Raw genomic sequence first — 21,647 nt, forward strand, 5'->3', positions numbered from 1 at the left:
ATATGGAGGCAAGGGTCAGAATTTAATTACTTACCTTTCTCTTATAGGTTCTACTCGATCAGGATTAAGAGCCCCAACAGGTTTGGAAAGGTCTCTATACACGGTAGGGTCATCCAGAAGTAACTCATCTGACTCATAATCCATAAGGACCCAAGGAAATACTGGATACTGGCTCAGGTCATTATAGGTCCTTCCAGCGATGGTGTTGAGCTGCATAAGGTACTCAAAATTGGATATCTCTCGGTGCACCCACTTGTTTGTGAGTCCTGAGGCCGTGAGCAGGTCCGCAGGAGATTTGGCGCCCATGTAGTACAAATTCCGAGGACGGAGGGACATGATCCTTTTGTACACTTTGTTACGAGTCTAAAGAATAAATTAATGTTTTTTTGTAACTCAAATCATATACTGGATTTAAAAGGTGGCATATCCATAGGATCGAATTGGAATTTATCTTGTTGCAATTAAATACCTATAATTTCAGTTCCTGAAATACATAGAATTACGTCATTCTTGTTCCAAAATATACGCATGCATGCTAAATTAAGGAGTTAATGAAGACAGATTATCCAAAAAACGCCAAAATAATGTGTAGGCCAAACCTCTAATAGTAATTAGGCACATGTGCTCATTTTCAGGTTCTTTAGCTGTTTCCAGAAAGTATTGTAGAGTATTCAAAGAAATGAAGATGCCACATTCTACCACAAAAAGGTGCAAAAAAACCTAACACTGCTCTCCAATCTCTTCTCAATTATTTTAAAAATTGAAGATAAGCCTGACTTAGTAAGCAGCAACGATTTGTAAACGTATCTTTTATCTTGCGCCATGCTAAATTGCCTTCATCTTGTTCCTCTTAAGGGCAAGTTTTAATGTTGTGCGTACGCTCATACGCAGAAATACTAAAAGGCCGCCGCTCAAAATACCTCTTTGGTGAAGTTCAAAAAATAGTTTGTCTGATCCATCAAAAAGAACTCCAATGCACTTCTCCTCAGATTGTGCCGTCTTAAATGCACTTCTCTAAGCTCATTCAGCGGCCACTGAAAATCCTGACCGATGATTTCATCCGCATAGAAGTAGACATGCGTAGTAGTGATCTCAAGTTTACCCGGCACAATATCCATGAGCGTAATCAACTCGCAATCTTCGCCTAAAAGGGGTCTTTCCGCTTCTGAAATTGTGCGAACCTTCTCTCTGCCAGTGGGACTTGCAAGGTCATCAACTTCAAGAATGTCCTCGTCGACATTTTGAACAACGGCCTCTTTTGCAACATGCACGGGCAGTGAGGCCTCGCGAGCATCCACTACATCTGCATTGTCACGCGCGCGGCTTGCCTCGATATGCGGTGTAAATGAGTAGTTTTGTGCTAGCTTAAGGCGCATGCGTTGAAAGTTCTCTGTGGAGGAGAGTTTCCAGTGTGATTCCTTTGGTGACCTTATGACAGAACAAAAAGTTGAAATGAGATAAACTAGAAAAAAAAAATAACAAGTTGGTGTTAAAAGAGAGACACAACTGGTCAATGACAAGGCAAGACGAACTACAACCAGTCACAAAAGTCTTAGAACGCTCTACAACTTTTTAATTTTTCTTACAACTTTTCATCTCCCTCTCTCTCCCCCATTTCAATAGGGACCTTTAAGAAACCACGACGACCACCGCGGCAACGAAGACGTGGCAAAATAAAAGATCTAATGAGCAGAACAATAGCTCAGCACGTGCGTTCTAAATCTGTGTACATTTCTTAGCCATCCTCTGCAAAATAACAACGTGAAATAATCAAAATTTGCGTGGTCCGAGAAAGGAAACGCCGACGGGAAAATTGTTTAAATTTCCATTTGGAACTCAACGCCGCTTTACGTTATGCTGAAGTTAACTTGCAGCACCGTAAGAGAAGGTAAACACATCCAGTCATTCGCGAAGTTCCAACAAAAAATATATATATGTTCATTTTCAAATCGACGTCTTCCTTAGCGTTGCCGTCCGAGCTGCTAAAGGCCCATAAGGTTGCCTGGTGTTAACAAAATGCTCACTTATTTCAGTCAACATTGTTTCGGAGGAAGGGGAGGACTTCCAAGTAACATATAAATAGAGATTTCAGATTATTATGTTGAGTGGAGCGTTGTCTACCACTTAGTAAGGAGAGGGCGTGTAAACTACCTTCGCTACTCATTGTAGCTCGAAGCAAAAATGCAATGCGTTGATTTTAGTTTTGCACGTGATTGGTTCGCAGAACGGCGCGAATGTTATAGACCTATCACAAAGCGAAGCACAGTAATGTAAAACCAGCAAAACCTGGGTTACTTCGACAAAGTTTTGTTGAAATTATTTTCTGAACTGGTAATTTCCTAAATCCTCACCTTGCACCCCAAGGGGATCGTTCAGAGGTAAACATTCTTTTTAACACTTTCCATTGCCTTGCCACATTTTGTTTTTCTTGCTCTTGTTCTTTGGGTAAATCTTTGATGTGTTCTCTTTGTAAATCTTGAAGTTGTTGAAATGGCAATGTGATCTGCTCCTCAAATTTCTCGCAGCTTTCTTCCTGAGCTCTGTCTTTATTTCTTAAGCTTTCCGTGAGACCTGTCAGGCAATCCATCCAAAAGCGACCTGAGGCTAGAGATGATTCTGAGCTAAAGGAAAGTGAAAAAAATACAGAGATATCAGTACACGAAGAAAAAAAATCGTAAGCATTCACAGTGTGGAAAGGAATCGTGACCACTGCGATAAAATGTGAGGGAGGGACGATTCTTTTCCAGGCCTTAGAAGAACTTTACCAAGGCCATTTGTGAGGACTTTCTTAAAAGGAGGTCTGTTTCTTCGAGACATGCGCCCGAAGGGTAACCTCAATCTGACGTTGTAAATGAATGGGATATAACAGCGGATAACATGGAGATTCGTTTGTCGATGAGAACGATTTCGTAAAGGAAGGGCAATGGCATTTTTTGGGCGACATTTCACAGTTTTGTCTTCTGATCAAACATATTGATCAGTTCTTAGAGTCAGCGGTTAAAGGCACTCCTTTCAATACTGTAACAATGGTTTATAATTTCCCATCACTGTGCGATGGTAAACCCGTCAAATACCTAAGTCCTTCCTTTTTCGCTCAAAGCTACTGTTTATTAAATAAATAACTGCAACAAATCATGTAAAGAGAGCTTTACTGAAAAAGTCTTAATCATTGTCATTGTCCTCCTAATTTCCTAACAAATCACTCAAGCCTCTGCCTTCTCCTTTGTCTCCCCCAAAATACCATTACCGTAAGGCATGGCTCAGAAAAATGGGGTCCTGGTGAGAAAATGACTCCCTTTGTAATGGAAAAGTGGTGACCTGGAACACTCTTTAATGACAGTAAAAGGTTGGTGAAGAGCCTTCATCTGAAAAATCCTGATGAAACTATTTGCTAACGTTACTTACAACGTATTTTCATATTGTTTCATCCCTGGATAAATCTGCTGTTTCATCATCGCTTTGAATTCGTCACACTCAATCAGCTCAAGGAAATCATCCTGAGCCTGTATTCGTCCGTGGTCAGCGGTTGAAAATGTGGGTATATAGATGGTCAGCGGTAGAGTGTGGTGATACTTGAGAAGTAACATACGGATGACGGGAATGATGAACGAAAAATTTTCGTTGTCACCTAAAATGTCGGTAAACTTGTTACAGTTTAAAAAGTAAAGTACTGTTGTAATGCTGTACAACATGGTTGAGTAATGAAACCTTCGTATGTGACTATTCAAATGAAAATTATTGAGTATCACCCTTAAACAGTAAAAGTTGCTTCTCGTTTTTCTCATTAATTTTTCAGTAACCACACCTTTATTTCGTGATGCAACAAAGGCTTGATGTAGTCGTCCTAGAATGTAGCAAAGCTCTCCCTGAGACGAAGTCATCCGGGCCTTAAGAAGTTTGCTAAGTTTGGAAGAAGCTGTAGCGCAGTATTCTGTTTCCGGCCGAGAAATGAAAGCCAAGAGAATCCTCACTCCAACTTGAGACATTTCCTCCCATTGCACATTTTCTTCATTCTCGTCCCAGACGTTAAGTACCTCAAGGAGGAACACAACATTCTCGACAAGCTAAAAAAAAAAGGGAAAGAAAATGAAAATATGACATGGCTCTTTAACCTTTACACTTCAAGCAATGATCAATATGCAACATCTCCCAATAATATCCATACATTATCCAGCAAACAGGTAATGAGAATATTCAAACCTATCACGTACAAGTAGTTATTCTGATCTGACACCAATTTTTCGTAATTAGTTTACAATGAAATGTGAATATGAAAGCGATCTTTGCAATAATGAACACTTCTTGAGCAGTAGTGAAAATAAGGCCTGAAAAAAAGTTAGGCCTGTACGGGATTTGAACCCATAACCTCCGCGTTGCATCTAAAGAGGAGAATTAGCAATCAGATCCTAGAAGTTTTGAGGAAGAAAATTCCATCTATATGAATAAACTATACCTTCACGCTCCACGTCTCCGACTCAGTGTCTGATTCCGCTCCCGCAATGGCGGCTGAAGAAGCAAAAGATGAAGAATAAAAAGAGAAACCAAACTAATATTTTCCAAGTTCTTTGATTGAGCGCTCTGCAGAGCTGTGAATATGTGTTGTGGAAGGTTCCAACAGAGCCCGGGTGCCACAAGCTACCAACTTGTGTCTTAAAGCAACTTGTATAACTTTGGTTTTGTAAACGCCCTTTTAAGACTTAGTCATCCCAGCTTTCTAAATCAAACGCATCAAGGTATCCAATGATTCTTATAAAAGTACAGCTTTGGAAGGCACTAAAAATCAAGTGTAAAAAATGTAAATTACGCGGAAGATAGGAAGAAACACATGGTACGAGTTGCGGAAGTCTGACACCAGCATCTTAACCAACAGGAGAAGCAATATTTCCAGGCGTTTCATACCATAGAAACCTTGATACGATCTTGCAGTTAAGCGTGTTCCATTTTTAGACTGACGAATTACCTGGCGTAAAGATGAAGTCTTCTACCAAACGCATTACCATCAGTGCATTCTGGGTCTCAGATTCACCTGTCTGTCCGGACACCTCGATATCCTGCACGGCGCCCCGCAGACAAAGCTCCAGAAGGCGCCTCTCAATAACACGATGAGAGACCAAAAAAGACTCCGCTGAGGAAATGATACTCACTGCGGCTATGGCTTGACCTCGAACCTAAGGAAGGAGAGTAACAAGTCACTAAAGGTAGGAAGGTTCCCAGCGAGAAAGACAGAACCTCTCAACAAATAAAGTCGCCAAAGGGTTTCCATCCGGGACAGCGAGAACGTCACATGGCAGAAATATCGTTTTTTAACTCGTGGTATGACGTCAGTCTTGCCATGAGGTTTACGTATGGACCCGAAATTCACTCACTCACTCTCTCACTTCAATCTCTGATCTGTTAAACGATTAATTTTTGCATTAAACGTGGAGTAAACGCGTTATCTCCTGCCTCCCCTTCGAGGTGTGGCTCTGTCCGCAAAGTCGTACCATTGTCTTCTGTTTATAGATCTGGGGGGAGGGACTAAGGGGGGAATTTTAGTTAAAGAATGGGAGTTCAAATCAATTGAAATCATGAGATAAGGTAAATCCATACGTTTTGACTGTGGGATACCGATGTGGAATCAAACCCAGACATTTCAAGAAGCGTCAGGTTGCTACACCAGTAAGTACATGGACACAAGTGTCCAGAACCTAATTATTTGCTGTTTAACATTCCAAATCGCCATTTAGGTTTTGTCTGCGAGCTCTTAAGCTTTGAACTGCTGTCGTCACATGCGTGAAAGTGTGCATGCGTGCAGATTCGTGAGTATGTGCGCATGACGTCGATACAAAAACAATATTTTAAAAGATATGTTTTAACCTTCCAATCACTTTCGCCAAAGCCTTCAACCCCTTTCCACATCACTCGAAACACGATTTCCAGCACGGTATCGATCAAATCTTCCTCGCCTCTTTTCTTTTCTTCCAGAACACTTATGTCATGTTCTTTCGAGTCACTGATACTCCGTGGTGCGCCAAATGGGCCTGTGATCATTCTGAGCAGCGTAACATGCCACCCAAATTCCTTGGCACACCGTGACATGCTGAGGGAGTTAGCATCGATTGATCGTAAAATCTAAAACACACAATGAAGTTTTACTTTAAAACAAGGCTCAAAAGTAACACAAAACTACGACAAGACTTAAACTTTTAAGGCGATATTTGTAAACACTATCCCAAAACTTTCTCACAACGGCTTTATTTCAATGATATCGGCTTGCCAATAGTTTAGTTACTTCGTTTCTGAGCAACGTACGCCTTTTTTCTGGAGATTAACGCACTTCATTTGCTATATATCTGTTGAAGGTTATCACAGTTATTCATTTTCCAAACCAAACTGCTTCAAAAACTGAGTACTAATATCGATTCATGCACGCATCAGAGTTATGAAAGGTTGTAAGCTAACTTGAAAATTTCCCGTGAACAAAGAAAAACCGTCCTTACCATGTGACTCACAAAAAGCTTCGTTTCAAGATCCTTATTATCAATCAGTTCCAGCACGGCCAGCACCACGTGATAATGCATCAAAACATCAACGCCTTTGTTCTCATCATGCTCTGACACACCCAGCCTCAGGAGACTTTTTATAAGGGGCTCAGAGACGTCATCCATGAGGAGCTTTGTAACCGCAGAGAGCCCTATGTGCCTTAAATGCCAATAGCTTCTGTTTCCCTCGGGGACCTTATTGGACGCTATGATGGCGGACATTAGTTTCAGAATCCTGAGACGAAGGTCTTCGTTTTTTTGATTGATTAGTAAAGTGACAAAGACTGGGATATGTCTGGGATCTGAAGGTGAAAAGTAAAAAAATTGTAAGTTTTCAAGGATCGCACACATTTTTGATCGCAAATGGATTTTCATCCTTTTTTTCAAACAATCTTCCTTTTTTCCAGACTCAGAATGAGATAATAGTGTTCTGCAAATACACAATAATCACAATGCTATGTAAATAAAGCACAGCACTAGTCAATAACAAGGGAACGATTTGATCCACATTTGTCACTCAAGTGAAAGGATGGTATTCAGTTGTTTCGTACCCACAGATGTTTCGTGCTCAATCTATTCGTACCCATATTCAGTCCGTGTCGGTTCGTACGCAAGTCACTTTTCGATTCGTACCCTTTCAAACTTTTAGTGACGATCAAATCGTGATGAACAGATTTCAATTGTTGGGTACAAGTTAGTGAAGAATCAAGCTGGTAAGATAAAGTAAAGTTCTGTTGTTTGCAATTGTGACCCTCTCAACAATAACAACTTAATTACTGCCTTGCGCAAGGTAAGTGTGGTATATTTAATGTAATCAAAACTATAGCAAAATCCTCGAACGTCATTCGCTATCACACCGTCCTATTAGTGCTCAAATTGGGCTGGTACGCGTCACGCTTGTAATTAGACAGTGTAATAGCACAGTTTAAGGGACAGCTAACACGTCATGCCTGTGTAAGTGGACAGAACCGTCACGTGCGCGCGCTGTTGTCTCGCATTCGCCGAGTTAACTGTTGTTATTTTTTTAATGAAAACGTACAACCGATTCCAATTTCTTTCTCAAATTTCGTCATAGTTTTGATTAATTGGTAACAGGACTTCGTGTTGTCCAATTCTGTCTGTAATCATACTCGTGGTTAACAAATCGGACTCCTGCTTTGCGGTCATCCGATTTTGTTAATCAGTCGTATGATTACAGACCAAATTGGACTCCACTCGGTCCTAATACCATTATGAACCGTCTACTGCTTACACTCGTGACTTTGTTTACATTAATAGTAAATTAGCGTCATGCGCCCTTCGTTTTTAACAGTAATAGGAATCCAACCTTACGTTAAACATACTTTATCAGTAAGGGTATGGGACGAATAAAGTGACTGGGTACGAATCGACTGAATACGAAACTGCCGTGGGTACGAAACGACTTGTCACCCGAAGGATATGTGACACAATTCTCCATATAAATACTAAAAATGGCTTATTAAATATAAAGAAGTCTTATCTCCAATCCAGTCAATACCTGACAGCCGTTTAGCCATTTTACTCTTTGACGCACGCTCACAGAGCGACAAAAGAACGTCTATCACCTCTGTGATCTGTTCTGAGTCTGTCACGCAAGACAAGTATTCCACAATGAACCAAACCTCTTCTCGTGCAACTTTCTCAGTCAGATAGAATTTAATCAAACCTAAAATAAAACAAACGCAAAATTGAAATTAGTTATCAGCGGACAGAATCTAATTAAAATATAAATAGGTAATTTAGTGTTAACAACTGAGTTGAAAACGTAAATTGGCCACCGTAAAGAGTAAAAAAGCTGACGTTTCGAGCGTTAGCCCTTCGTCAGAGCTATGGTGAAGGGCTAGCGCTCGAAACATCAGCTGCTACACTCTCCAACCGACGCAGCACCACAGTTTCTTCAGAAACTTACCCCCCCCCCCCTTAATATATTAATATCCACATTCTATCTTGAAATCGACTTCTCGGGTTACAACTATTCATCAATCCTCTCCGACTATTGGTGGAAATGTGAAAAAAAGTGATATTTTTTAAGAAAATATATATGACAAAAATGAATAGCAAAATAATGGAGGCTAAATCTCATGACTAATGGAATGCAGTTCTCCTGCTTCCCCCCCCCCCTTCTCTCTTCCCCTCTCACCCCTCCTCTAAGGATTCACTAAAATTGTTATGTGTTTGAGTGTCAAACTTTAAAGAGAACCGCCCTTCTTTATATCGGAATAATTCGGTGAAAATCCCTGCCCCAAATGTCTTTCCAAACAACCCCATCTGACGTAATTTGATGCTACTCTGGTTTATAGATTTAATGAATGCAACCGAAGAAGTTACAATTCATGGACCCAACGTTTCGACACTCCTGTCTAGTGCCTCCATCAGGGGTGATCTAAACGCTGCAACAAGAGGTCCGTTATACGATCACTAATTAGCTGCCTTCTTTTCTGACTTAACCAAGGAAAGTATTCAAAACACGAACCTAACAAAGATGCTCTGATAATCTTTACTTCTTCCTGAGTCAACTGAATCTCGTTTTCTCGATGCCAGCCAGCGGAATTCCCCAATGGCGCATGCTCACTATAGTGCTGGGTAATGACATCAAGAAAGAACCTGACTCCGTACTCGGAACGAAATCTTTCCGGTGAATCTTTAATTTGTGTGGAAATAAACTGAATGTGTCCAATTCTCACGTTAAATTCACTGCAGCTCCAAATGCGAAAATCAAAGAGCAGATTCTCAAAGACACTTTGTAAAACAGTCTCGTTTGTCACGCATTCCACTAAAGCTTGTAACGATCTAAGCACTCCAACATTAATAAACTTGACGTCCATAGTACGTAATATGCTACCAACGTAGCAAAGAGTTTCCGCAAACTCCTCCTCCCTCACATCATGGCCTTTCAAAATACTTAAAAGCAAAAACATAAACAATGCTACGCCGTTACTATTGCGTGACTTGCACAGTCTGTAAATCTCTTTTTTGTAAAATCGAAGGTCGAAGTTATCTTCAATGTAGACCCATTCCTCCTCCTGCTGTTCTGTGCAAGGAAGACTGGGACTAGAAGGCACACTGGATCCTGCTTGGCTGGAGTCATCCTCTGAGGTGCTGCTGAGGTGCCTTTAGAAAAAACAAGACATAAATATGAAGGAGAGAGAGAGAGAGGAAAAGACCAAGACAGAGAGAGACTTAAGACCCAAAGACCCCCTCCCCCACGCCCTAAAAAGAAGACAGAAGTATATCTCACCATCAGCACTTAAATGAAGATTTTTTTAACTACCTTTCATGGTGTCTCCCTCCTTTCTCTTCAAGAGACTTTTCCAAATCAAAGACCTCCAGTTGCTCACTGCTATCAATATGTGCTGTAGACGTTTGTGACTCAAAGGACGGGATTTGCTCCAGCAAAGGTAAAAAGATTTTCATTCCACCGATGCAGCGCACAGCATCCTTAGGAAAAACAGAAACAATGTATTTAATATAAGCAACAAGGCCAAACAAAAACAACCACAGATGGGTTTTAAATTTGTTTGAAAAGCGAGGTTTGCTTATCGAGAGGAACGATAGGATCTCTTGCCACAAAAATGGAAAAATTGTAAGCGCGTTCACCCTGCCAGAAGTGTACCTCATCCTCGGAAAGCTTGGACGATTTTCGATGACAAACGTAGCTGACAAAACCTGTGTATTTCACCGTGGTTTATAGGGATACCGTGGCGAAGCAAATGATATGGTGATTTAGAACGGTAAAAACGAGGAAAAAGGAAAAAAAACGGATCAATATCAGTATCTGGGCAACTGCCCACCTACCCCTCCCCTAACCCAACATTAACCTTAAGTTGTTGTCAATTAACTGTTGTTGAGTTAGGGGAGGGGTGGGTGGGCAGTTGCCCAGATACCGATATTGATCCAAAAAAAATTCTGAGGGTAGTCCTCTTCGTTTCTAAGGTATTTCATTTGGATAAGGCGGGCCTTATTTTATTTCCCACCGAAAAATTACAGGACTCAGTTCCTAAAAGGGCAGCTCTCCAATAGATAGAACGCTATCAGCGGCTGAGTGTTGACAAAACATACTGCAGTTTGAGATTTACCCGGCAAAAACATTATCCACCCATCCAACAACCAGGACCAGGATTTTTGCACAAATGGAAAGCTATTCCAAGATGTTACCTACAATTTCTACCCTTACCTTCATGCTCCTGGTGTTACATCTATGGCCAGTTAATCTGTTTCAAGGGAAAATGGCACAAAAAATGATGAACTGAACTTGGTTGTCGAATAGGCCATTTACAGTTGTGTACTGAATGGCCAGGCCTTTGATTTGGAGTGAGGTTGAAGATAACCTTGTTATAAAGACCAGTATCTAGTTAGCATGATAACAAAGTAATTTGCATTTGAAAAGCGGCAAGGTTTGTATCATAACAAGGTCACCCTTAGCCTCACTCCTGTTCAAAGGCTTGGCAACGAAGCATGCAACTGTACAATGGACTATTAAGGGAGGTTAATATCTATTTGCCAAAAGTGTGCAAAAAAAAAAAGGTTCTGATTCCCCCGCGAGCATTCGTAACTCAGACCTTTGGATTACGCGCTCCAACCCTCCACTACTGAGCCACAGAGACTGTGGTGAGCTACGCTATTATTAAGGTCATATGTGAATTGCGTTCTGCGTACTAGGATCAGCGTATTAGGATCAGCTAGTGTCATGTGACTGAACAGTCATATAACAAAGAAAGAAGAGGGGAAATGTTAGGCTCCGTCACAAAATAAAGCAAGGAGTTCTTCGTCTTGTCACCAACCGGGGGCAGAAAAAAAAAAAATCCAATGCTTTCTCTTCGAGGAATTGAACCTGCATGCATCTTAGGAATTGCGCTCCGATGTTCTTCTGAGCTACAGAGAACTCTATGGTTAGTTAAAGCATTTTATTTCACCCTTTATCTCCCAAGGTCTCATAACTAATTCTCCTTACTGTCTGTCAAACGACTCTCATTATGTTAACTAGGAGAATTTGGTATCATATCAATTAGTAATTGATCTTTGTCTCTATTCCCATCACCTACCTGCTTGATGTTATATTGCAATTATATTGTAAGGAGAAATTCTGTCTTGGTCACTCATGGGAGTGAAAGGGTTAATAATCTGATTCATACACGTTTATGATCTTTTAAAGGACTGACGCAGAGATGACGTCATCATCAATAATGTTTACTTCTTTATTATATAAAACAAATAGACTTCACGTTGTCGTGGGTCGGTACAACAATAAATCACAGATGTCAAGACGTAGTCAGAACATCAGTTACACACCCGACTACGCCTCGTGTGCCACTCTATTTGTTTTTACCACATTTTGACGTCATTTGTGATCTATTACTGTACAAACCCACGGCAACATGGAGTCTATTTATGAAACAGTGATACGCTTCCTCATCCTTCTAGATCTCAGTAGCTTTGTTGTGGAACATTGAAAAGCAAGATCCGAAAGACTGGAAGGCAAATCCTCATGGAGAACTCACGATTTTCTTTCTCCCACGTTGATGAAAACCTGAGTAACAACTTAATTTTTCTGAAACAAGTTTCATCGCACAGTACAGTTGTTACCTGCCATCCAAGTGGATTCTTCCTGGTTGACCTGGTGTTAAATCGCTACACAACAGATCATGATCCCGGCCAGCCTAAAACAACATTAACAACATTTATATCGCCTTCTATACAATGAATAAAATTGGCACCATAACACTTCGCTGTCGTTGGTCCATCCACTTTTACAAAACTACTAATCAATAGCTTACCTTTGAAATGTAAAAAAGGACTAGTTTTGGAGTTAAGTCATTCAGCGCGAGTTGTGCAGAAGTGGAGGCATCAACTGGTTGAAACAGGTTAAGATCATTTGGACCTAAAACGTTAAGAAACGAAAACTATTTAAGCACGTCCCAAAAAGCCTACAAGACTGATACCCAAAAACTAGTCATATGGAAGGGGAGGGGGCATTATTATTACATGAGCGCGCGTTGGATATGTGGTAATAAATAGCCAACGAGGCGCGTAGCGCTGAGTTGGCTATGACCAGTCTCGTATCCATCGAGTGCGAATGGAACAATTTTTTTTTAAATTAAATATCATCGAATCCTAGACGTTTGGATATTATGAGCTTTTTTTCAGTTCCGCAACAGTTGGCGTAATGCATTTCCATATATGGTGACTCAGAATATGAGTTGATAACCGGAGATTAGTAAACCAATCAGAACGCTCGAAATGCAATATTCTTGGTTGAATTGTAATAATTTTGTTCATGACATAAAGGCATTTTCGACAAATCAAAGATGATATTTTCAGGTTTTACCTGCCACATACAACGCAGTGATGTAATTTTCCTGTAGTCCTTCGCTAAACACACATACGGGACCTAATTGTCCATGCAGAGATGTTGGTACCCCCCACACATAATCCTGCGCCCCGGCAGAAATGGTGGAGCAGTGGGGTGAGCTGGGTTCTGTCGACAGCCCCGGGAAGGAGAGGGGGAAAGTGAACCTCTTCTGACCGCTTCTGGTGTTCACATCCTGGTACTCCTGTGGTGAACTGTTGGTCTGAAGGGAACCTGAGCCGATCTGGCAACTGGAAATATCCTAACACAGAAAAAAATTAACACAAGTTAAAAAAACTATATACGTCGGATTTTAAAGTGAAGTTCATTGGACCGTACTCACAAAAGATTTTTTTCTATTATAAATGTGATTGCGCTCTTAACCATTCAAAACTGTGCTTACCTCTGAGAGAGAAGGAAACTTCATTGGGCAGCTGATCTTAAGCACACCATCCACATAAACAGACACAGTGCTCTGCCCAAAAGGACGACGGGAAGGTATATGTGACACCGCTACAGAATGCTGAACAAAAGATTGTCAGTGATAAACAATATTGTAGGCCCAAACAATTATTGCGAGTTAACAGGAGGTCTGAAACAGTGTGGTAAGTTAGGCCATTAGAAGGTTAACATGTGTGTTAGGTTTAGCAATCTCGAGAGCGTTATGATAGGAAAATAGAAAGAAAAAGCTGTTGTTGTTATCTTGGCTTTATTAACCTATAAATTGATAAATTTTTGGGACTCTTTTTGTTATACTCTGTAGAAGAAGCACATTAAAAAATCGTACCCATGTTTGATCACAGAGCTGGCAAACTGGAACAGTAACAGAAGAGTATTCCTTTTTGTTGCACACTGCCACAACAAGGTGTCCGGTGGAAGAAAAAAACGCTTCTAACCCAGCTCCAGAAGTAGTGAAAAAACTGTAAAGAAACAAGCAGCTTATGAAACCTGCTATTGGAGTGAATCAAGCCCACGCTCCTCTTTGGGAGGATCGAAGCCTAGGCTCGAGACTTCATATAGAATGGTAACATACCATCCTGTCTTTGCAAGAATTTTGTTGCCAGAGAATTATTGAAAAAACTCACAAGTGGGGGGGGGGGGGAATTTAGGGATCGAAAACCCGTACACCCTCCCCCTGGATCTACTGATGACTAGATGGAAGCTAACCAGGTAGCAGTCCTCAATGAATTCAATGAAAATATTTACCTGTAGAGCATACGCCGATAGTGAAATATTTTTCTATCAACACTCAGATCACTCCTTTCCTTGATTTTATCGGAGTCCAGACAAATCCAAGCGTGAAACGTGAAGCTATGGCCAGGCCATTTCTGCATACCTAGAACTGAGATTCCCTTTGGGGGGAAAAGCATATTTAAGCTACTGTCAAGATATTCACGTGTATTGTAATCACAGTTTGGAACCCCCCTTTCAAAAATTCCTGGATCTGCCTCATGTTATAAGTTCTACCTACTCTTGGAGTTTCAACGGTTGAAAGTTTTACTGAAAATGTAAATACGTTGGAACCGAGCGGAAGGTCCGCATGGGAAGAAACTGTCCTCGAGGTCTTAAGTGCGGTCAGAGGCCGAAGGCCGAGGAATCTACTCAAGACCGAGAGCACCTTTTTTTTTTCCGTAAGGACCGACAAAGAAAAGTAAATGACTCCTTTATTATTTTTTTTCTGCTGGTTTTCTTTCTCCCGCTTTTCCGCCAATGGCGCGGAAAAAAAAAATCAGGACCGTTACTAGTATTGTAAAAAGCTGGTTACGAGGATAAGATTTGGCCCATTGTGATGATTAAAAAATGATGAACTTGCCGAATCCTGAAGAATTATCTTACAATTCGGCTGACGTCAAACGCTCCATTTCGTAGAGTTAAACTTGAGGCACCCCGAATATACATGTATGGGGTGGAGTCAGTGGGGGAGAGACTGATTGTTTAAAAGCACAACGTTGCAATTACTTACAGCAGAGGGGTGGTGAAGGTCAAAGAAGTGTTTTGCCCTCAAACGGCTGCTACTGAATGACATTTTTACCAAGGCCTGCAGGACTCTGTAAGCAAATGGTACCTGTTGGTTGTTTAAAAAAAAAAAAAAAGACTTGGTAAAAGAAAAAAAACTTAAGGGCCGGTTATTTAAAGAAAGTTTAGCCATTGTTTAACAAAACCGCGTCTTAAACAATCGTTATTCAAGCTGGACGTTTTCTCTAAACATTTACTTTTGTGAACAGTGTCAAGAGGGCTAAAAGCTAACAGTGAAAGGGCATTTATTTCATTAAATTAACCCTCTTATAGAGAAAGCCAGAGGCCCACTGATTTCGTAAAAACCGCAGTTTGGGTTGACCTCGTGTAAATAACCGGCCCAAAGAGTTTAAATAATATGATGATTGTATTTCTCTAAATGAATTGTCACAACCCATAGCAACAGAGGTACTCTCCTTCAGATATGACAGGGGTACTCATTGTACCTTTGGAGGTGTGGCATTTTAAAGGAGAGTAGACCCCCTGATCTCTATCAAGCGAGCAAACAAATAAGAGCAACGTCTCTCTATTAAAATGAATTCCGTTTGTTCATGAAGTTACTGTTTGACATTTAGAAAAAATTATTAGGTACAGTGTACAGGTAGGCCTAAGTCCTGTTGTTGTTACGATAAAATATGAACAGAGATGGTGTTTGCTTAACAGTTTTTTTTTTACCTGTGAACCATCCTCTAGAGGCTTGAAGAGTCCAATCATCTGTTTAAGCTCACGTGATGTTACAGAATGTGCACCAATGGCCTCTAGTATACCAATCAGGGATTCTACAGAACCATATGAGAACAAAGAGACAATTTGAGATTAGAGAGTTAATAAAAAGCAAGAGGTCAAATCAATCAAATCAATACAAGTGTAAGTTAATCAGTTGGGCACTTTTTTGGCTGTAGGTCACGTGAATCAGAGAGTCAGTCTGTCACTGAGACAGTCAAAAGTCAGTTGATAGGTCAATCTAACAACAAGTCAGTCAGTCAGTTGGTTAGTCAGTCCACCAGTCCATCAGTCAGTGAGTCAAACAGTCAGTCAGAAAGAAACAACCACTTTTGATACTTTCTTGTCATTCCTTTCTATGTCGAGAGGGTGCTCTTGGAGTTTGTCACCTACATGTTTTCCTGTTTTACCAATGTAAAATTTTACGCAGTTCTTAGACTTGGTCATTTATGTAGTGACGCCTCTGATTTTTCTAACAGATCAGAAACAATGAGCCAGTTCTTAAAAAAATGTGACTATCCTACCATGTCATCTAGACCAAACATATACATACCTGCCCAGATGGTATCAATGTTCTGTGCATCAGACTCCAAAAGTGCCACAACTTTATTGAACACACCATTAGTGCTACACAACATAGCATTGCGCATTGAAAACTTGCACAAGTGTCTGATAAACTCTGTTACATGCCTAAAATGAGACAGGAAAACAACAAGCCAAATTGTCAATTGTAGTAGAAAATAGACAAATTATTTTGTGATCAGCTATATCCTGCTGGACACTACTTTGATATGGGCAATGGATATTTTGGAAATGTACATAGAAAGATAAAAATTCTTTTTGAAAGACAATAATTATTAGAGAAAGCTGTTTTTTTCATCTTGTCACGAGTGTGGGACCAAAAAAAAATTCTGAGTCCCCATGAGAAATCAATGAATCAGACCTTCGGATTCCGCACTCTGATGCCCTAATCACTAAACCACAGAGACTCCATGGTGAGCAAGGTCTATTATGAAGTTCATATGACATGTGTCCTGCATACTGCTACAATCAGCAATGTCAATAGCATAATGTTTGTAGATAGAAATAAGAGAGATGGTAAATTTTAAGCCCAGTAATGCTAACTATTAATATTAGCAGCACACTTTTTACCTCTTGTTTTCTGCTGATAAAGATGGAAGCCAATCCAGAAGAAGTAGCACAACATCAACATTGTTAATCACTTTGTTTTCTTTATCATAAATCCCTTCCACTACCTTTAAAGAACATTGATATATAAATAAGAACATGAAAAATTAAATTAATAGCATAACTTTGATGTAAAAGCAGTTAGGACTCTAAAATTGAAAAAAAAATTGAATTGCTCTAAACCTTTCATGGAATTTTCCTTCAGTTGTAGAGAGTAAAGTAAGTAGGTAAAGCCTTTATACAGGCCCAAGTGGCCCATGGGGCCAGTGCTTAACTCCTGTTTCCTTAGCATGTAGCAGCTAGGAGTACTGCTACTCCCCCCTGGATGGGATGCTAGTCCATTGCAGGGTTACCCCCAGCATATTTGCTGGTACCCGTTTGTACACCTGGGTGAAGAGAAGCACTGTGAGAGTAAAGTGTCTTGTCTAAGAACACAACACAATGACCAAAATTGTGGAGGCGCGGTGGCCTCATGGTTAGTGCGCCCGACTCCAGATTGAGTGGTCCAGGTTCGAGCCTGGCCGAGGTCAGTTGTAGAGAGTTGTGTGTTAATCATATTTCTTGTGATAACTGAGAATTAAAGGCAGCATTTTTTTTCACACTTGTTTCATCATTCAGAGGACTTGTTAAGTTGTTAAGTTGTTAACAACTAAGAAGTAAGCCAACAGTACCTACCCAATTGAACAGGAGGTGAATGAATTCTCTTGATGGGGCATGGAGTCTTTTTAAGTATCTACAAATCCTTTCAAACCCCACGCTATCTTTAAATGCTTCCTGAAAAATATGAATAATTTGAATTCATTTGGCAGTGGAGCATCTGGGCGGTGATAATAGATAGTTAAAAATGAAATGAATAAGAATTTAGCAGTAACACATTCACAAAGCAACTCTTTGACCACCAACACTGTTGATGGTTGATTTAAATTTAGGTGTGAAGGAAGGAATAAAGTTTAATATGCTGAATGATCTATAAATTATAACAAGACATTTAATAAAAATTTGATTTGGAAGACAAACTAAACAAAGCTTCGCCTTAAGAGCACTTTAGGGAAGTTGGGAATGTAAAGAGAACAGTATGAAAAAAATGTATACAACTGTAAGAATGCGAAGGGCTTATCCACAATACGTCATGGTAACCACTTAAGCAATGGCTCCTGCACTATCAACTACAACCTTGTACAATTTATCAAAACATGTCATACACTTTGGTCACCTTTGCTGCTTGTGAGGCACACATGATTCTTTGAATTGCCAGCACACAGCTCTTGTAAAGCACATTTTGTGTCTCTTCATTTTCACACTGTTTAAATAAGTAACATCAATTAATACTTAATAACTCAAAATACACAGTTAGACTAAAATTCCTGGTCACTTTAACTCTTTAACTCCCAGAAGTGATTAGCATGTAACGTCTCCCCACAATATTCATACATTATCCAGCAAACAGATAATGAGAATATTTAATCCTATCATGTAGTTGTTATCTGGAACTAACACCAAATTCTTGCTGCTAACTTAGAAGGAAATGTGTAACAGCTTAATGGAGAAGGAGAATTGACAATCAGATCTTATGAGTTAAAGGGTTAAATTCAATTATTGCAAAACCCCTAATTAGTAACAAGGCCAAGATTTTAAATCCAGGAACAGTTTGAATTGAAGTAAAAGCATAGCAAAATAAGCAAAAATGAATTATTTGAGTGAGGAGGGGTGCAGAGGGAACTGTCAATCAAATTAACACATGTATGTCATATTATAGACTTCTAGAAACTGGTTTTAGATAAGTTTTATGGACCCATGCAAAAAGGATAAAAACATCAGCAACTGAGAATTGTTAAATTTAGCTGTAGGAATCATCCAAAAGGTTTTCAGAACATCTGACCTCAAAGTTCAAAACAGAGATGACAGGTTCAAAACTTCCAACTCCAAGAAATATAGCCTGTTGAAAAAAATTAACTAATATCATGTTGGTATCATAAAAAGTCAAGTAATTATGATGATTAAAATCAATGTCATTTATGAAGACTTGAATTAAGAGAAAATTGTCTAGTAAGAGATAAAGATGAGAGTGACTAGAATCTAAATTCTCCTCACAGTATCACCCCTGAATCAAACATTAAGGTCAGGAGAATAAAGGAAATGATCACCAAGTAAAGAAGCTCTTGACTGTTAAACAAATTCTCCCTGTCAGCATCTTAGGAAATGTACATAGAACAGTGAGGAGGATATGCATACTGATATTAACCCTTTAACTCCCATGAGTGACCAAGACAGAATTTCTCCTTACAATATCAATACAATATCAACCAGATAAGTGATGAGAGTAAAGAAAAATATAAATTTAGGGATAATTAGTTGATCCAATACCAAATTCTCTGAACTAATGTCATAAGAATTGTATGGTTGACAGTAAGGAGAATTAAAAATTTGATCTGGGAGTTAAAGGGTTAAGATGCTAAGGATCAAAAGCCTCTCAGTCACCTGAAGAACTGCTGAGTTATCACAATCCAGAATCTTAGGAATTGCATCTAGATATAAGAAAGAAAATTTCTCGGTTAACCAATACTGCTAAAAAGTGTTGAAAATTTTTGAGTTCTTATTTTTATTTCTCATAAATTCACCAGACACTTACCCACCATGAAGACAGTACTTGAGAAATGAGCTTGGAAACCTCTAAAATTGTCCATAAATGCACAAGAAAACATTTAAATTCATATTAAATTGTTGGATAGTCAAAATTGAATAACTTCTGTCAAATGTTAACTAACTGAGCATTGCATTCATCATTTTCTGAGATATACTGTATCTAACTGCATGTTACCTGAGCTGTATAATTTCCAGGAATCTCTTCAACAATGAAGGTGTATCTACAAGACACTAAAAATAGACAATAAAATGAAATCAAACTTTGATGTTATATCAGACACTTTACTCCAGCTTCTGTGACTTCTCTTCAAGATTGCAATTTTGTAATTCTCCTTACTGTCTGCCAAACAATTCTTAAAATGCAAGTTTGGAGAATTTGGTGTTAGATCAAATAATCATCCCTTAATCTTAGTTCTCATCACTTGTCTGCTTGATACTGTACTAATATTGTGAGGAGAAATTATGTCTTGATCACTGATGGGAGTTTAAGGTAAATATTACACTTACATGGACTTGTTGCCTTTTGTTAAGATTTGCTTGGTGGATAAGATGTATCATTTTGACAAGACATTTAACAGCTTGTTCTTGTTTCTGGTCATCTGAAGTAACAGTGACTGTGTTGCTATTTTGGCATGGGGGTTCTTCATTGCCGTCATCTTCTAGTATTCTAAACAGGCTCTCCGCAGTCTCTGGAGAAATATCAGTTGCTACACACTCCTGAATTAAAAAAAAAAAAAAAAAAGGAAGAGAAAAAAACAACTTAGAGGTGAAGTAACCGCTGGCGCCTAATGACACAATTAAGGAGGTACATCACAATTTTGCTTAAAATTAGTTAAGAAATTATTCATATCGAGATATGATTCATTATCGGAAAGTCAAACAAACAAATTAAAGGTGATAAAAGAGAAGTCCATTTCGTATGAGATATCTGCATAGACAGAGTTCATTGTTTGTATTGTAAGGAAATCGTTGCAGATTACAATTTAAACTGTTTTGTTGCTGTTTTTGTTTTCTTTGGTTTCACGCGAAAGATTTATGGTATGTGTGGGAATTAAACTCATAGTGGGTAGAATTTACGATAATAACGAGCGTTTGATCACTGATTTTTCGTATCAATTTGTAAAAGTAAATTAAGACATAAAATATTCACCTTGCAGTCATTTATTAAAATTCATCGGCAAGTGTTACGTACGGAAATGATAAGATACTTCAACCATAGAATAAACTAGACGGTACCTACAAATTCGAAAAATGTTTCTATGTGCTACTCGATGCCAGAAGATGTTAGAATTTTACAACAGATTTTGACATACCACGCTGTTGAGGTAATTCCAGATTTCATCCGGACTGCGCTCTATTCTACAAGAGGTAAGTGAACCCGGAATAAACGATCATCATCAACAAAAATTATAGCGGTAAATTATCAAATTACTGCGAGCATTCGAGCAATTTCAAACATTTTCTACGATGACGCATTTTAGCTGAGAATATGAATAATTTGAAAATTATTCTTAGGAAAGTAGTGAAAATTATGCAGAGGAAAACAAAGAAACTTACCTGTCACTCAGATCCTCTCTGACTATGTCTTCGTCCACATCCGCCATTTTTGTTTTGGTTGACTAATTGTGTAAAATCGCTCCAGGTCATCTGGGATTCTCACCTTGAGCATGATAGCAGACTGGTGTCGAGTCCTCTGCAAATGGATTTTCCGTTATGGAACAGACCAAAGGAACGTCCTCCAAACGAGATAGGGACACCAGTGATGATCGTTTAAGATAATAATGTAACCAGTGAATCGTCGCGTCTAATTCAGATGACGTAAATCGCAAGGAAAAAAAGCGACCAAGAAATAAGGTTTCAGAGAGAACCTGTGATGTGTTGTTGCGCTTTCTTGTAGAGTAGACCATTGTGCATAAATCATTGACCCTGTTTGATCTTGACAGCCGGAGCTTAATTTAGCATACGGTAATAACAAAAATCCCACAATATGTCGAAAAGGGCCGATTTGCACGAAACTTTGCCATTTTTAGACTTGATATCAAGATACTTTAGATATTAGCACCCAAATGCTACATTGTAAATTCGAGGGTAACTAAAGTTTATTGATTGATTGATTGATACTGATTGAGAAACTTAATTAGACCTTGAAGATCAGCAGTGTAATGAGAATGTAGCATGCCCCTGTGATG

At 39.3% G+C, this 21,647-nt stretch overlaps 1 protein-coding gene across 1 annotated transcript in view; it reads right to left on the reverse strand.

Moving 5' to 3' along the window:
* Window positions 1-21,075, reverse strand: part of LOC131794772 (neurobeachin-like protein 1) — a 28,152-nt gene extending 7,077 nt beyond the window's left edge. The window contains exons 1-32 of the mRNA XM_059112323.2: window positions 21,016-21,075; window positions 20,772-20,817; window positions 19,966-20,175; window positions 19,634-19,689; window positions 19,445-19,485; window positions 19,294-19,340; window positions 18,695-18,751; window positions 18,029-18,115; window positions 17,487-17,589; window positions 16,780-16,879; window positions 16,181-16,317; window positions 15,580-15,683; window positions 14,852-14,953; window positions 14,095-14,240; window positions 13,676-13,808; window positions 13,292-13,411; window positions 12,868-13,150; window positions 12,317-12,420; window positions 12,126-12,199; window positions 10,717-10,753; window positions 9,814-9,980; window positions 9,016-9,653; window positions 8,041-8,208; window positions 6,480-6,823; window positions 5,857-6,111; window positions 4,961-5,168; window positions 4,454-4,506; window positions 3,806-4,064; window positions 3,406-3,628; window positions 2,352-2,621; window positions 921-1,428; window positions 35-363 (exon numbers count right to left, since the gene is read on the reverse strand). Coding sequence (XP_058968306.2) covers window positions 35-363; window positions 921-1,428; window positions 2,352-2,621; window positions 3,406-3,628; window positions 3,806-4,064; window positions 4,454-4,506; window positions 4,961-5,168; window positions 5,857-6,111; window positions 6,480-6,823; window positions 8,041-8,208; window positions 9,016-9,653; window positions 9,814-9,980; window positions 10,717-10,753; window positions 12,126-12,199; window positions 12,317-12,420; window positions 12,868-13,150; window positions 13,292-13,411; window positions 13,676-13,808; window positions 14,095-14,240; window positions 14,852-14,953; window positions 15,580-15,683; window positions 16,181-16,317; window positions 16,780-16,879; window positions 17,487-17,589; window positions 18,029-18,115; window positions 18,695-18,751; window positions 19,294-19,340; window positions 19,445-19,485; window positions 19,634-19,689; window positions 19,966-20,175; window positions 20,772-20,817; window positions 21,016-21,062 — 5,456 coding nt within the window. The 5' untranslated portion in view covers window positions 21,063-21,075. The remainder of the gene's footprint in view (window positions 1-34; window positions 364-920; window positions 1,429-2,351; window positions 2,622-3,405; window positions 3,629-3,805; window positions 4,065-4,453; window positions 4,507-4,960; window positions 5,169-5,856; window positions 6,112-6,479; window positions 6,824-8,040; window positions 8,209-9,015; window positions 9,654-9,813; window positions 9,981-10,716; window positions 10,754-12,125; window positions 12,200-12,316; window positions 12,421-12,867; window positions 13,151-13,291; window positions 13,412-13,675; window positions 13,809-14,094; window positions 14,241-14,851; window positions 14,954-15,579; window positions 15,684-16,180; window positions 16,318-16,779; window positions 16,880-17,486; window positions 17,590-18,028; window positions 18,116-18,694; window positions 18,752-19,293; window positions 19,341-19,444; window positions 19,486-19,633; window positions 19,690-19,965; window positions 20,176-20,771; window positions 20,818-21,015) is intronic.
* Window positions 21,076-21,647: the final 572 nt, after the last annotated feature.

This window comes from Pocillopora verrucosa, chromosome 13 (genome assembly GCF_036669915.1).
Source record: "Pocillopora verrucosa isolate sample1 chromosome 13, ASM3666991v2, whole genome shotgun sequence".
NCBI lineage: Eukaryota > Metazoa > Cnidaria > Anthozoa > Scleractinia > Pocilloporidae > Pocillopora > Pocillopora verrucosa.